Source organism: Tachyglossus aculeatus, chromosome 9 (genome assembly GCF_015852505.1).
Source record: "Tachyglossus aculeatus isolate mTacAcu1 chromosome 9, mTacAcu1.pri, whole genome shotgun sequence".
Taxonomy (NCBI): Eukaryota; Metazoa; Chordata; class Mammalia; order Monotremata; family Tachyglossidae; genus Tachyglossus; species Tachyglossus aculeatus.
In genome coordinates, this window is record NC_052074.1 from 56,624,399 (window position 1) to 56,637,498 (window position 13,100).

Genomic DNA, 13,100 nt, shown 5'->3' on the forward strand with positions numbered 1-13,100 from the left:
ATGGTGAGCTCCCAAAAGTCTATTATAATTATTATTATATTTTTAATTGTACTTAAGCACTTACTACACACCTGGTACTGCACAAGCATTAGGGTAGATACAAGATATTGAACACAGTCCTCGACACCCCACATGGGGCTCACATTCTCAGTCAGAGGGAGGAGGATTTAATCCCCATTTCACAAATGAGGTAACTGAGACAGAGAAGTTAAGTGACTTGCCCAAGATCACACAGCAGAGACAAGTGTAAGAACTGTAATTAAAACCCAGATCCTCTGACTCCCAGCCCTGTGCTCTTTCCACTAGGCACTGCCACAGAATTTTTGTACATATCCTTTTACTCATTTGCTTCCCTTACTAGTAATTTATTTTGATATGTCTCCCCAATGCTCAAATGAGGGCAGGGATCATGTCTATCAACTGTATTGTTCTCTCCCAGGCACTTAGTAGAGTACTGTGTTACCAAGAGTTCAATAAATGCCACTGACTGATTGATTTGCCAGATAGATATGGGGCTCATTCACATTGAAGTGCTAGTTCAAGCCATGAGGGTGACAGGCTTCTTCAAGAAGTGAGAGTAAACTGAAAAGAGAAAGGGACCCAGAACAGAGCCTTGTGGTTCAGTAAATTGCATATTCTCCATCTTTTCAAGAGTAACTCCAATAATTTGCTGATTTTACTATTAACGAGAACACAGTACAATACAGCCTAGCCAGGGCAAACTAATTTTGAGCAAACTTACAGTAAGTGTCAGTTACAATGTTCTTAAACACAAATAAAATTCACATTGCTTAAACTACACCCTACACACATAATAAAGCTTTTGGCAACATTCCAGAATGGTGAATAAAAATTTGTTTTTAAAATAAACAGTTCTATCTAAATCAAGTCACTGCATGAAATCTCCAGACTGTTACCAAATCTGAAAATGAAGTTAGACCACGGAGGAAAGCAACAGGTCTCCTACAGCAGCAGTGCAAACAATGGAGGAACAATGGCAAAAGAGAAACTGTGCCTGCTGGGGAAATGAGCTTTGTTCTCTATAATGCCCCTGCACTGGAGGATGACTAAGTGATATCATCCTAGTCCTGATCTCTGCAGCAATCAGCTTCCAGCAGTAGCAATCAGTAAATACGATTTCTACTCAGGGATACCAAAATACAGTGCACAAATACACAAAGACCTGGATCAAAAAAAGAGTTATTGGATTGTAAATACCTCAGTGTATCCTTAGATTTTATCTCACACAATCCCAATAATTTTATTTAACCCAGGGCTGCTAACAAATGCCAAATATGACTAATTTGAATCCCACCCTCTTTTCCCTCCTCCCAATTATCCTCAAGAAAAGGCATTGGTACATAGTAAAATGACCTAAAGGCAAACAGCCAGAGGAAAAAAACCTCTATATGACTCCCACATAGTCCCGTACTACGTTTTGTCATTAGAAATTTATTTTTCATAACACACACAACCATGCTAATACTAAACTCAATTATCCCAGTGATCAGGATAATTTATTCCCCATAATGACATTCTTTGAGAAGAGCATCATGTCTTAGACCACTAGGAATCGGTTACAGATGTCTCCTCCAAAAACTCTTTCCTGATTAATCCCCATCTGCACTTCATACTACTTTTAAATGGTATGTAAAACCCATCTGCACTTCATACTACTTTTAAATGGCATGTAAGTGCTTACTATGTGCCAGGCACTGTACTAAGTGTGGGGTGGGTAATAACAATAATGAAGGCATTTATTAAGCGCTTACTATGTGCAAAGCACTGTTCTAAGCGCTGAGGAGGTTACAAGGTGATCAGGTTGTCCCACGTCGGGCTCACGGTCTTAATCCCCATTTTACAGATGAGGTAACTGAGGCCCAGAGAAGTTAAGTGACTTGCCCAAAGTCACACAGCTGACAACTGGCGGAGCCGGGATTTGAACCCATGACCTCTGACTCCAAAGCCCGGGCTCTTTTCCACTGAGCCACGCTGCTTCTCTACAAGATAATCAGGTTGGGCAGAGTCCATGTCCCACATGGGGCTCCCAATCTAATTCCCATTTAACAAATGAGGTAACAGTCACAGAGAAGTTAAGTAACTGTTGTTTGAACATTTGTTCTGACGATCTTGACACCTGTCTACATGTTTTGATTTGTTGTCTGTCTCCCCCGTTCTAGACTGTGAGCCCATTGTTGGGTAGGGACTGTCTCTATATGTTGCCAACTTTTACTTCCCAAGTGCTTAGTGCAGTGCTCTGCACATAGTAAGCGCTCAATAAATATGATTGAATGAATGAATGAATGAAAATAACTTGCCCAAGGTAACACAGCAGACAAGTAGCAGAGCCAGGAATAGAACCCAGGTCCTGACTCCGAGGCCCGTGCTCTGTACCCTCAGTTATGCCGTTCCCTACACCTATTCTCTAATTTTATTTATGTCTGTCTCCCTGTTAAAGTTCTTTACGTTAAGCTCCTTGTTTTCACTGTTTCTGTTTCCTGATGCTAGCCATTTTTTAAATTTCGTTTGGTGGCCACTGCCAATTCCCTCCCCACCTAATTTTGTTTTTTATTATGAGCCCCAGGTGGGCTAGGGACCTGGTTTATCATCCTTATACCACTGCTTAGCACGGTGCTCTACATACAATAGATGTTCAGTAAACATTAGTGAATAAATGAAATTCTGCAAAGTCAAAACAAAATTACACTTTTAACCACTTATGTAATTAATTTTAATTTTAAGCACTTATATAGGCACCTGCAATTTACTTTAATACTCTCTCTCCTTTTGTGGGCAGGGAACATGTCTACCAACTCTCACTCCCAAGTGCTTAGTACAATGTTCGAACCACAATAAACGTTCAATAAATACCAGTGATTTCCACTACATTTAACATTTGACAAATACTTATTCAGATACTATGCCCAGTTTTATATTCCTCAATATAGGGAACATAAACACTTCATTGTTTAGAAGAGAACCACAGATGATTAGAGCTTAAAGCAAGAGCTAATAATATATGTAGTATTTGGCCATAAAACCAATTACCAAAGAGGCAAACACTATTTCTTTGTATATGGAAAGAAATAGTCCAAATTTTGCTTCCAGAACCATATTTATTATAGGTTTTTATAATAAGAGTAGAGTTCACCTAGGGCATCATCACCAATTCAGCACTTAGAACAGTGCTTGCACATAGTAAGCACTTAACAAATGCCATCATCATCATCAATTTGGGGATATATCCTGTTAATAACCCAACAGATTTTAATTCCTGGTGTCATAACCATGCTTTCATTTGTTGCCACATATTAAAAGTGCAGCTCAAATGTATTTATGCAAAGTATATTACCAAAACAGTTTATTTCTGCACAAGTTTTCATTTTTTTCCCTACTGCAAAGTCAGATGGATGGCATGCTTTTGTTCTACATGATAGCCTGAGATAATTAAAGATGAATTTTACAATAAAAATTTGATATAATTGGCATCTACCTAGTGTAATAGTTCAGATGGATTAACTGCATAAATTTCATCGAATATACATTAAAATATAATATTAAGACCTAAATTCAGAGCGTAACTAAATATGCACCCTGGCAATTCATTCTGCCTAGGTGGTTTATATATATATTACTACTGTACGAAGCATTTATTTACATTTTTCAGGCCCATTGTTTTGAGGCAATGCATGCACATATTTGTCATTTTTAAACCTTTCAGCCGCCTGTATGTTACCAAGGAAAGAGGAGGAAATGTTTCAATCCAGCCAACCTTGATTATACTTACTAAATGGAGGCAGATCATTGCTGAAGGAACACAAGGAGTAGTCCCTTCCAAAAGCTCATCTGTACACAGATGATTTCACACCTGGATAATCTACTTTTTAATATCAGAGGTTCTCAAATTCTGAGATAGATTCTCAGTTGAGTGGTTTGGGAAGGGGACAGAGAAATACTGTAAATGAAAATACTAATCCTGTTCAAGTACTTTTCCAAGACATCCTCAAGTAAGGTTAGAGCAAATTACTTTGGCTTGTGCCCACCTCCCTGCCTCTCAGAGTAAATCTCCACAGAAACCACCATCCTGCAGTCAGAACCTGAGAAGAGGTTACATATCTATTCTATTTATTTTATTTTGTTAGTATGTTTGGTTTTGTTCTCTGTCTCCCCCTTTTAGACTGTGAGCCCACTGCTGGGTAGGGACTGTCTCTATATGTTACCAACTTGTACTTCCCAAGCGCTTAGTACAGTGCTCTGCACACAGTAAGCGCTCAATAAATATGATTGATGATGATGATGATGATGATGATTACATCTCCACTGCATTATAGTCTTGTTCAGTTCCAAAGGTACCCAAAACCCTGCTAGTGAATTGGAAGGGGAATACTTTCCCATTATTTTCGGGTAACTAATTGATGATGATGATGGCATTTATTAAGCGCTTACTATGTGCAAAGCACTGTTCTAAGCATTGGGGAGGTAACAAGGTGATCAGGTTGTCCCACGGTGGGCTCACAGTCTTAATCCCCATTTTCCAGATGAGGTAACTGAGGCACAGAGAAGTGAATTGATGTTTACTCTGTCTCCTCTCTCAGCTCAAAGATGGGAGAATGGATGAGTGGTGGAGGAGGGAAAACTAGACAAGTCAGAAGAAAGAAGACCAGTGAAATAAAGTGGGATTTGATGGTGGAATAACAAAGCTCAGATGAAACAATTCTACATGGACCCTTTAAGCAACCCATGGAGATGCTGGCTTACCAGGAGTATGGAGGTCAACCAATCGTATATTGAGCACATACTGTGTACAGAGCACTGTACCAAGCACTTAGGAGAATACAATGTAACAGAGTTGGTAAACACATCCCCTGCCCACAATGAGCTCGTAACAGATTAATATAAATACATTATGATGTATATGTAAATGCCGGGGGGCTGACGGACGGGTTAAAAAAGAGAGCAAATCAGAGTAATGCAGAAGGGAGAGGGAAATGAGGGCTTAGTCGGTGAAGGCCTCTTGGGCAAGATGTGCCTTCAAAGATGTGTCTTTGAAGGTGGAGAGAGTAAATTGTCTATTGGATGTGAAAAGGGAGGGTGTTTCAGGACAGAGACAGGACACGGGTGAGAGGTCGGTGGCAAGATAGGCGAGATCGAGGTACAGTGAGTAGATTAGCATTAAAGGATCGAAGTGTGAGGGGTGTGTTGTCACAGGAGAACAGCGAGGTAAGGTAGGAAGGGGCAAGGGATTGAGTACTTTGAAGCCGATGGTAAGGAGTTGCTGTTTGAGGCAGAGGTGGATGGACAACCACTGGAGGTTCTTGAGGACTGGAGGTCCTGGAGGTCCAAGGAAAGATGCTGTAATAAAAAACAGCTTCAGGCCCTAAATCCTAGTCTTTAATTTAAAGAAAATGTCATTAATTCTGTACTGTCTATGAATATATGAGAAGATTAGGGAGTTTGGTGGGGACTATTAGAACACATCATCTTATTTTCCATTAAAACAACAGTTCAACAGATGCCTATTCTGCTAAAACAAGCTCTTGGGAATTATTGCACTGTACAATCCAAATCCTTCCTTTTTACTGATTTCAACCTTATTCCTCATCCTCAGTTCTCAAAACAATAATAACAATCAGCAAAACTAGGTCCCACCCACCCTGTAGCCACAGCCTAATCCCAGAGATGCTAATATGTAATTAAATGTCCATAAAGCATTTGTGAGGAGGAAGAAGCTTAACTGATAGTTTTGAAATGCAAATAAAAACATTTAGGAAATCACTAAAGAAGGAAAAACCAAAAGAAATTGCAAATTACAAAGAGGCATGTAAAACAATACATCAATTAACTACAAGCATAGTAAATACAAAATGCTGGCACAAATGAAAACATTCCAACTGAATCTCCAATACAATAATTTCTGCTACATGTTTTCATTTATGTTCTGGATAGAACACGATTCACAAGTTGGTAAAAGTAGATTCAGTTTGGGAATAAACTGTTTGGGGCACACACGTGGCATTGGTCAAGATATGGTGCTACTATGATTCACAGCCTCAGACTCAGCCTGTATGATTCTTTTAAATGATATTTTGTGGTTCTGCACTTTATATTATTTGATACAAGTAAATAATAAGTAGCAAGGATGTAAAAGATTCTGTTAGAGGCAGGCAAATTACTGTAAATTTGTATCGTGACATATCAGCTATAGTGGCATCTTCAAATCGTCTATCCTGACTCAAAACTCTTACTGACTGATAACTATAACATGATTTTCGCACAACACAAGCTACTAAAAGAACACAATTACTATGTTAAAACAGAAATGGCTGCCCTTACTTATCATGATTAAAAAAGGAATCGGCTTATTTGCATCAAGAAGCAACAAAGAAAAGCAAGCTTGCCAACCTAGGCTTTTATTTTTCATATGGTAGGCTAATATAAATCGTAATCTTTCAAGTTAGGAATTTTTCAGGTTTCAAAGCAACCCTTATTTTTACAAATTTTACAAGTCTTTCTTTCCTGACTTGAATTCTGGTTAAATAAAGGACAACACAGCCCAGTCTCATTCATTCTGCGTTGCGGGCTTAGGAGTGAGAATGATATTATCTACGAGGCACCAACATTGCCTCATTGACTCCCAGGGAGAAAATAAGATATAAAGCTACCATCATTTCATAACTGCTGCTACACCTTAGAATCTCTTGCCAAACTAAAGCCCATTATAGATAAGTGTAAAAATAGATTTCTAAAAAATCATTTTAAGTATGAATCCAGCCTGAGCAGACTCGCTGTTTAAAGAAATTGTATTGTCTCATTTTATACATTTCACTGGGCTTCGCTAAAAGATTTATTTTCAAATGTTGACCTGAGGCTTGTCCGCTGTTATTACTGCATTTGCTAAGCGCTTAGTGTCGAGTACTGTACTAAGCAGTGGGTTAAATACAAGATAATCAGGTAAGGCATAGCCCTCGTTCCACAAGAGGCTTACCGTCTAAATCAATCAATCAATCAATCGTATTTATTGAGCGCTTACTGTGTGCAGAGCACTGTACTAAGCGCTTGGGAAGTACAAGTTGGCAACATATAGAGACAGTCCCTACCCAACAGTGGGCTCACAGTCTAAATGGCAGACACAACAGGTATTGAACCCCCATTTAACAGATGAGGGAACTGAAGCTCTGAAAAGTGAAATGACTTGCTCAAGCTCATACAGCAAGCGAATGGCGGAGCTGGTGATTAGAACCCAGGTCCTCTGACTCCCAGGCCGAGACTGGGAGCCCGCTGTTGGGTAAGGACCATCTCTATATGTTGCCAACTTGTACTTCCCAAGCGCTTAGTACAGTGCTCTGCACACAGTAAACGCTCAATAAAAACGATTGAATGAATGAATGAATGTATGAATCACAGACAAAACAATTTGTACATAGCTGACCTAACATTTGGGAGCTACAAGAATTATCAAAGTAATTATTTTCCCATTTTCTACACAGTATACTTGGGCACCCCTATGACCGACAATCAAATGCTAACTGTTGCAATTCCTGATAGGACTCTCCACTCCCAACATGTTGGACTTTTTTTTCATTTTTCCTCTTTTTTTCCTCACCTCTTCTTTCACTGACCTCTATATGAGTGGCAACTGTTGTTCTCTACTATCTACCAGTTTCATCTGCAGAATATATAAATAATATTAGCAATATTTCTTTAAACCCGGAAATTGGATTTCTTTTGAACATATAAAGTACAGGTTTAATTTCGCAGTGGCAAATATTTCCCAAATACTATTTTCAATAATTTTAGATTATCTTAAACTATGTCTACTTAAAAAAAAATTGTTGACATGATAAATACCCATTTCTAAAAATGGATGAAGTCACTGTCCCACCTTTTCCCATACCTATCTTCTAACTCTCTCTCCCTCTCCCCTACCCCTCCCGCTCCTTCCCTCTCTCTCAACTCATTGACCACCTATTCTAAAATCTCTAATTCTGGTCTCTTCCCCAGTAAGGGGTGGTTGTGTATTTTTTCAGTCACCTTGTTCTTCGTTAGCACTTTCTGTTTGCTTTTCTTCTCTACTTCCTAACAGAAACCACCAAGGGTCAGCCTTGGCCAAGAAGCGTGAAATCTACACCTTCTCAAACTGCCAGGGACCAGCAGAGGCTGCTCCTTTTTAGTTGGTTGTTTGCTTGTCATTTCTGTTGTTTTCCCTATTTTCTGAGTTAAAGCTTAAGTTCTTTATTGTGCTGATCTTGGGTATAATCCCAAAGGTTTACAAACACTAAAGAATCTTCTACATAATAGAACATGATACTTCCCAAAATAGGGCCAGAAACCCCAGGAAGTGTCTCATGGCTCATGTAAGACCAACAAGACCAAAAGATGCTTCTCAGTATAAGCTTGGACATTAATAAAACTGGCACATATTCCTGAATACTAAGAACATGATGTACATAAAGGAACAAATTAATTCACTTCATCCAATCAGCTATCATACTCCACTCTTAATATTTTTATTAATTTTAAATATTTTTAAATGTCATCTCCTATCTGGCGTTTTACTTTATCCACGGATTTTGACAGCAACAAAATACTGTCCTTAATAAAAATTATATAAACAAGCAAGTGTACGTACTCATCAGGTGAAAGATTCCATCGCAGGCACTAATATGAGACAAAAAAGCATTTCCTAGCCCTTGGCCAGCATGAGCTCCTTTCACGAGACCGGCAATATCCACTACATTCAGAAAGGCTGGAATTTTGCTGAAAAACAGAAAGTTCGGTTTCAATAATAAAAAAATATAAAAACTGTTCCATTCACATAGCAAGATCAAGTGTGAGGTCCTGGGAGGAAGGAACCGCATCCCTTTCCTCCAGTGTACTTTCCGCATCCCTGATACAAGGCTCAGCCCCCAGTAGATGCTATTTACCCAGTAAATCTAATGGACACCCAAAAGGCCACCCACTTGTCCAGGGACTAGCCATATCCCCACTTGACTCACTCTAATAACCTTGCTGGATGTCCTTGTTCCACGTGGTAATTTCTGAGTACACAGGCCAACTTTGTACAAGGAAGTACTTACACACTTAGAGAAATCAACTGAATATTGAAAGTATGGTACTCAGTTTTCCTCTTTTTCTTTCCCCACTTGTTTTTGTTTAAACTGTCTAAGATCTCACGTTGAGCAATGTCTGGAAATACTGCAGATCTGTGCCTTGGGATTGTGATGTGAGACGTCAAACAACTCATAAGTCCAAGTGAAGGACAGGGCAACCAAAATTATAACACAGCTTCTTTTTAAAAATAAATTGAAAACCTTACGGTTCTTCAATTTGAAGAGATGAGGGTGGAGAAGGAACACGATTTAAGTTCACAAAACCATGAAGGGTGTGGACAGGGGAAATTTGCAATTGATGATTAACAGTTAATACCACGCAGGGGAGAACCAAGGAGGTGTGAGCTGCAAAACAAAAAATACACTTTGGTAACAGCAGTTACTAAGCAGCATTACCATAAAATAAACAGGTCAATCAGGTCAGTATGCTCAAGAAGTGTTTGGATAAATGAAGAGTTCCTAACAGTCTGTTCAAAGCAGAGTAGTAATGTTAGCTAGTGCATCCTTAACCATTAGGATAGATGTCACAGAAACCTTCGTAATGTTTCTTCAAACATCCTGTTATGTCACAGACAAAAATCCTATGCTGGATGACAAAGTTGTTTCTTATTTCCTATTTTCCAATGATTTAATTTTTTTAATGGTTTAGCATTCACAGCAGTTCTTGAAATCCTTTAGAGCTATTTTAAAATGTATTTGGGGGTGATACTACAGGAGAAATAGATATGATGTCTTGCACATGGAAGCAGTGTGGCGCAGTGGAAAGAGCCCAAGCTTTGGAGTCAGAGGCTATGGATTCAAATACCGGCTCCGACACTTGTCAGCTGTGTGACTTTGGGCAAGTCACTTCACTTCTCTGTGCCTCAGTTACCTCATCTGTAAAATGGGAAGAAGACTGTGAGCCTCACGTGGGATAACCTGATTACCTTGTAACCTCCCCAGTGCTTAGACCAGTGCTTTGCACATAGTAAATGCTTAATAATTGTCATTATTATTATTATTATATGGAAGATATCATTCAAGAAAATAAGAAGAAACATATCTAAATTTTCTAAAACTGTACTTTACATCAACTGTTTAGATGTTACCTGAAGATAAGGTTTAAAATCATATTTAAGACTGCAGAAGCTTCCTGACCTCTCAAATTTAAGTTAAAAAATACTTGATTTTTTCTTTCAAACTTTCAGTCTTTCAGAAAAATATCCTATATTATCTGACACTGGTGACAAATTTTGCCTTCCTCTGAGAAAGCCTCATCATTTCATTATTATCCATTCTCCAGTTCCTATTATTAAAGAGAAGAAATAAAAAATCAAGATCACTCACCACAGGGGTTTACCAAAACAAATTAATGAGAAAAGGTTAGGTGTTCATAAATATCTGGTCTATCACACAGTGTTTAAACTTGATCACTAAATAACATAAATACCTTGGAGGCTTGTGGTACTGACACAGGAAATCAAATCTATCATCTGGTACAGGTACTCGACTCTCATTGGGATCAATTGTGCAAAAAGGAAAGTTTTCTGCGGCTGCCTGACTCTTTGTTAGGACATTGAAGAAGGTGGATTTCCTAGGAACAGAAAGAAAAGACACTTCAGCCATTTGTTAAAAGGCACCAAGGGATTAGAAAAAAAAAATTCAAGGTCTTAAAGGTTTTAGAAGGGTTTTTTGTTGCTGTGGTTGTTGTTCTCAATAATGGTAATTTTTATTCATCAGTTTATTATATCTGAAGCATAATTTAAGCAAAATTTATCGATATTGAAAGAGATTAATGGATGCCTCATTTTACTTCAGAAACATTATCTGAGCTGTCCTGGGATATGAAAAGCTCCTCTAAATTACTTGGCCTTGCATAAAGGGTTAATCAACAAACTTCCAGCACTGATCTTACAATAACCTTGACACTTTCCTTGCTGCTCTGATTACAGCTACCAGCTACAGAGAAATGGAACACATATTCCCCATTTTATTCTGATAAACATGAAAACCCAGCATTTGCTGAAATGCAGACTTAAAAGAAGACTGTCTTGCCCCATCTCCAGTTCTGCAAAAAGTCCTCCAAAAAGCCAAACCAACAGAAAGAGAATGGAAAAAAAATGAGCTTTCCCCCTTTCCCGTCCAAAAAGTAACTGGAGACTAAAGGGACCTCATCTTCAACCAAAAACCAAGGTGCGCATGGAGTGCCTTCATTCTGGACTTCAAAAATTTAACATCTTGTCTGCTGTGGGCTGGGAATGTATCTGTTTATTGCTATATGGGCACTTAGTACAGTGCTTTGCATACCGTAAGCACTCAAATACACTGAACGAACGAACTTTCACACCAAAATTTTCTAAATATTCAAACTATTTCAGCTGCAATACATTCTAAATTTAATCTATTAACAATAATGATGGTATTTGTTAAGCGCTTACTATATGCCAAGCACTATTCTAAGTGCTGAGGTAGATACAAGGTAATCAGGTTGTCCCATGTGGGGCTCACAGACTTAATCCCCATTTTACAGATGAGGGAACTGAGGCACAGAGAAATGACTTGCCCAAAGTCACCCTGCTGATGAGTGGCGGACCCAGGATTAGAACCCACGACCTCTGCCTCCCAAATCCGGGCTCTTGCCACTAAGCCAAGCAGAATGGTCATCCTACAACTACAGGACACTGAGTAAGAAGTACACAAAGTAGTACAATTTTACAGTGAAGAAAAACTTTTTGTGAAAAAAAAAAATTAAGAAAATCTCCATTTTACTTGATTCTATAAAAATTATCATGTGCAGTGATACTGAAAACTCCATTTCCACAATTTCCTTATCATGGGTCATTTAAGATCTCAAAGTCCATATTACTTATGTGTGCCAGCAGCTCTGTAGTCATGAAAAAGAAGAGGGCAGAAGGAAAAAGAAAAGGCCTAAGGAGTCACAGTTTTATTAAAGGCTTCTGCGGCACAATAAGACATTTTGATCTTTTTAAATCTATTAAAGGAGAAAAGCTTTGCAAAAACAAAAGAGAATCTGAAAGTTTTGTCTCCTCCACCTGTAGGGGACAAGTCTACAGGGCTTCATGTGAAATTAGAACATTTTTATATATTTCGACCCCTGAAAGCATAATCCCATTAGCAAAACCTCGAGAAGAAGCTAAACAGGACTATTTCAAGTGGGTGCCATTCCATATATCTGATGGCAGTGAAAACAAGATGTCTAGTAAAGTAGTATCCACCACCTTAAGCATATAGTTATGGAACTGATTTAGTCTACATGAACTTTAGAAAAGTGTAATTTTACTCTACTCGCAAATCTTTTTACAAATGATTTCCTCCAAAAGTACATGTAAAATGACAGTACATTTCAGTCAGTAGAGGTAAAGCAAAATCTCCCAGAAACATTTATCCACCCAAATTCAGTTAATTCAAGCTGTGCCTTGAATTACTCCTTATTTTTAAATTAGTTGTAAATTATACAAACAATACAAAACATGAAACAATGACAATATGCTTATTCCCAAACTCCATATTACTTAGCTGTACTCAGTCATTAGGAAAACTTAAATCTAAGCTAAAGTGATGAAAACTGACAAGCCTGAATAGGAAAATTTAAAATTAAAGAGAATATTACAAAAGGAAAGGAAATCTGAAACATTATTCAAGGAGTAGGAAGTAAAATTTAAGGGGAGAGAAGAATAAGAGAATGAGAGCACCAAAATCTCGGTGTAATGAGAAAACACTACAAATTTAGGTGATAGAAAGAGCAATACAGTAATTTTGACAATATAAAGGAAAAAAATCGAGCATCCAAAATTGAATAGTAGTCCAAATCCAGATTCTAACAGATAAAAATAAAATTCTGGCTATTTCAGAAAGAATGGAAAAGGGTAAGTATTCTGGCCTCTAGACTGTAAACTCATTATGTGCAGGGAACATGTCTGCTAAGTCTGTTGCATTGTACTCTCCCCCAAGCACTTAATACAGAGCTTTGCACATAGTAAGCACTCAATA

General features: G+C 38.2%; 1 protein-coding gene across 1 annotated transcript in view; it reads right to left on the reverse strand.

The window, feature by feature from the left end:
- OLA1 (Obg like ATPase 1) overlaps nucleotides 1-13,100 on the reverse strand; it is a 123,546-nt gene that overhangs the window by 99,511 nt on the left and 10,935 nt on the right. The window contains exons 3-4 of the mRNA XM_038751887.1: nucleotides 10,540-10,683; nucleotides 8,630-8,757 (exon numbers count right to left, since the gene is read on the reverse strand). Coding sequence (XP_038607815.1) covers nucleotides 8,630-8,757; nucleotides 10,540-10,683 — 272 coding nt within the window. The remainder of the gene's footprint in view (nucleotides 1-8,629; nucleotides 8,758-10,539; nucleotides 10,684-13,100) is intronic.